The sequence below is a fragment of the Silene latifolia genome, chromosome 11 (genome assembly GCF_048544455.1).
Source record: "Silene latifolia isolate original U9 population chromosome 11, ASM4854445v1, whole genome shotgun sequence".
In the NCBI taxonomy this organism is placed as follows: domain Eukaryota; kingdom Viridiplantae; phylum Streptophyta; class Magnoliopsida; order Caryophyllales; family Caryophyllaceae; genus Silene; species Silene latifolia.
In genome coordinates, this window is record NC_133536.1 from 24,479,013 (window position 1) to 24,482,840 (window position 3,828).

Here is a 3,828-nt window from a genome sequence, read left to right on the forward strand (position 1 = left end):
TTTTCAACTAGAGCGAATCCACATCCCATTAAAAAAAATACACTCCTGCTCTTTCATCCACGAACACAATGTTTAATACTCGTAGTCCTATATTCGCTCATCACCGTCAAACCAGTACTCGTACCTATCCTAATTCCCAATTGAAGCACGCGTCACATGAAGCTTTTCGCTTATTGAGATAAAAAAAAGGTGTAGGAGAATTGCCAACCTTGTAAACCATAAAGACGATTATATAAAAGATGTTCCAAAACATGTTACATTTGCAGAACAGAAATCGACAGACCAGTTGTGGAACTAGCAAAAATTACAGCAGTTTATCACTCAACCATGAGCCTACTAGACACAAGCTGCACGAAGGTTGAAAATGAAACAGTAAAATCCATTTACTATGGAGCATTAGATACTACTCGGCATAAGAGACGGTAAAACACAATGTAAATACAGCAAGTTCAAACAAAAGCTCCAGTGTCGCTATCAGTACGACTAAGATGATCACATATTCATCACGATCATGTAAAAGTTGAAATTCAGTCAGAAGATTCATAACCTGGAATAGCAACGACCAATATAAAGCGATCAACAACCTGAATAATAATCAAGATAGTCATCATAATCGTCAAACACCGGGGGGTCATCATCAGATTCAGACAAACCAGAGTAATCATTATAGTCGGGATCATGCATATAATAGGACTCATGGCCATAGTCGGCAGTGGAATCGTTGGGGTATAGAAGATGCACGTTTGCTAATCTTTTACCCAAATCTCCTGATAAATCGATGTGGAAGCAACCCAAATCTCCTGATAAATCGATGTGGAAGCAAGAACGTAAATCCAGGGATTTAAGATGAGGGCATCCATCCAGAATTGCTTTCAAACCTTCATTGTTCATGCTGTTCCCAATTAGTTGAAGATGACGTAGTTTAGGCATGCTTTTAGAAATGGCTAGAGCTTCCTCATTGCGCACGTAAATTTCGTCATTACTCATGTATTCTTCATCATAACTGATGTAGTCTTCATCATTACACATATTATCTGGTAACTTACAACAGACACCATTTAAGCCAAATGATGTCAACGAAGGGCAAGCATGGCCGATAGCTTCAACTGTCTTATGTGAGAACGAACAACGTATCATCTGGATTTCCTCCAGCATTGGGAGCTTTTTCACTGCTTCGATCAGTCTTTCATCAGGCAACGATATATTATACACATAGCCAAGTCGCAGATGTTTAAGATTCTTGCATCTGTTAAGATGTTTTCAGAAACATTTAGTTGATCCGTACTTACACACGGTAATGAAAGCCAAACTGACAAGGAATAGAATTGCTGGGGATAACTGTTTAATCCCTAAATCCAATAAAAAATACATTTATAACTTAAAAGACCAGCACGAAAAGAGCAGAATCGGATCAATCGGATTGAATTGGATACTCTTTATTTTTTAAACTAAAATCAATATTCAATCCAAACTCCCAAAAAATCAAATAAGATAATCCAAGTTTCAAATCAGATGCGGATTGGATCGTAATTTGAAGAGGCCCAAGGCACAACGTGGAGCTAAGAGACCAAGGAGATGAGGCACAAGGCGAAGGCGCCCACGCCTTTGGGACACGAGGCGCCCTATTTTAGTAACAAATTCGTATTTTCCAAATAATTTTGGGAGCAATATCTTTCACAAATTCTCGTTTAACGCGGACACTACTCCTCCTAAGCTTAAGACGGATACTACTACACGGTGTAATTAAAACAACAAATACCATAAAACGTAAACAGTAATGAATAGTCGTATACGGAGTATAATGATACTCCCTCAGTCCCAATCATTTGTTAAAAGTTAAACCATGCAAATCATTTATATATCTTTTGATTAAAAGATAAATCACAAAGACCTGGAATCCATTGAATAACCAAGGTGTAAATTTTAATCGGGTAATAATTACTAAAAAAGTTAATTACTTGATGATAGGTTTGGCATATAAGAGTAATGATCTTTACAGGGGGTGGGGGTAGGTAGTGTATTACCCCTTTCACCTTTCATGAGAGTAATAAATTCGAGAAGTGAATTACTCTAATACTGGGGAAATGCACATTTACTTGTTACTCCCTTGTTCATTTCCCCCTTTTTATCCTTAATCAAAGCAAACCATAAAAAATAAAGAAAAAGAAAATAAACAAATGATTGGCACGAAGGGAGTAACTCAGCAACACGATTAAGAGAATATAGCATACCTTTCAGTGATGTACGTCAAGGTCCTATGCGGGATATCATGATATTTATAACCAGATTGATACTCCAAATAGATATCAATCAAACCACCCGCACTCGAATCGATTGCATAACGAGTCATATTATCGAGATTCCGTGGTAAATTAACATAACGATGATCACTAGGAACGGTCATATTTATGGTTCTAAACGTGACGGGTTGTTTGCATATCCTGCGAAACAACATGCACACTTTCTGAACATTTTCAATTATCTCAATTGTCAGCAACTTTGAGAAAATTAAGACCCATATGTCTTCAAGTAGTTCTAGCCAATTTGGGAATTGGGTTTTGTTGGTTTGATTAATTAAATCGGTTTTTTGGTTCTTATTGCTTGGGTGATTGATTGATGATGAACTAGGGTTTGAAATTGATGACATTTTGAGAAGAAACCTGCAGAAGTTTAGGCGGTTAAGAAGGGATGCAGAGGTTGAGTACAGCACTAGTTCAGTACATGTAGTGATGTACTTGGTAATGGTAATGGTAATGGTAATGGTCATCTCATAGGGGGTGGGTTTTAGAATTTTTATTTTTTTTTTTGTTTTTTTTTTGGTAAGTAAAGAACAATTTATTAATAGAACGTCATATGAGACTTACAAAGCATAGGTATACTCCCGCAACTAAAAAAAAAAACAAAATTCAATCGAATGAAAACCAAAGAAAAATAAATTTCTCATAAATTAGGGATCTCAAAACACGATCTGACAATTCGGCTCGTCATATTATCACTATCTTCATATAGCTTTTGAGAGGATCCTTCGTTATTATTAGATAAAATTTACCTCTAACTGATTCCAAAGATCGTTGACAAATCACTTATACCTAGACCTGGAAAAACGGGTCAACGGATTGGGTTCGGGTCGGGTCAGTTCGGGTCTCTCATTGATTTCAGGTTAATTCAGGTCGGGACGGGTCATTTCAAGTTTGTTGGTCGGGTCAAGCGGATCGGATTGTTTTGGGTCGGATCATTTTCAGGGCAATGAATAATAGAGAAATGGTCATTTCAAGTCTCTTTGGTCAATTAGAGTTATATTTTTTTAGACGCTTTCATGGTGGATAATAAGGAGTTTTTTGAGATTGATGTTGCAACATTGTCTGAGGATGAGAAAGACCAATTTGCTCGACCGTTTACGAAGAAGGAAGTTCGTAAGGCTGTATTTCAATTAGGTGCCTTAAAGTCTCCGGGACATGATGGATTTCCTGCCTATTTTTATCAACGATGCTGGCATATTGTTCAACAGGATGTTTTAGCGGCTGTACTACATGTTCTCAATGGTGGTATAGTTCCTTCTAATATGAATTTAACTTATATCACCCTTATCCCCAAAATTCCATCACCTGAGCGAGTTGATCAATTCCGACCAATTAGTTTATGTAATGTTATTATGAAGATTGTTACTAAGTGTGTAGCGAATAGACTCAAGATTTTTTTGAATTCGTTGGTGGGGAGTTTTCAAAATGCTTTTGTTCCGGGAAGAAGTATTTCTGATAATATCCTCATTGCCCAAGAGTTAATACATAAAATTTCAACGTCAACTGCTGGTAAATCAAGTAGGATGGC

General features: G+C 37.0%; 1 protein-coding gene across 1 annotated transcript; it reads right to left on the reverse strand.

The window, feature by feature from the left end:
- Positions 1-214: 214 nt before the first annotated feature.
- Positions 215-2,774, reverse strand: LOC141611408 (putative F-box/LRR-repeat protein 9). The gene is made up of 2 exons (XM_074429936.1): positions 2,232-2,774; positions 215-1,246 (listed from the first exon to the last, which is right to left on the reverse strand). Exons 1-2 carry the CDS (start codon positions 2,765-2,767, stop codon positions 577-579), a joined length of 1,206 nt encoding a protein of 401 aa, XP_074286037.1. The 5' UTR covers positions 2,768-2,774; the 3' UTR covers positions 215-576.
- Positions 2,775-3,828: the final 1,054 nt, after the last annotated feature.

Bases quoted from the DNA above. Each gene is read 5' to 3' on its own strand.
- LOC141611408 (XM_074429936.1), bottom strand. From the start codon at position 2,767: ATGACCATTACCATTACCATTACCATTACCAAGTACATCACTACATGT. The intron at 1,247-2,231 runs GTATGCTATATT...ACATCTTAACAG, and splicing joins TTGACGTACATCACTGAAAG to ATGCAAGAATCTTAAACATC.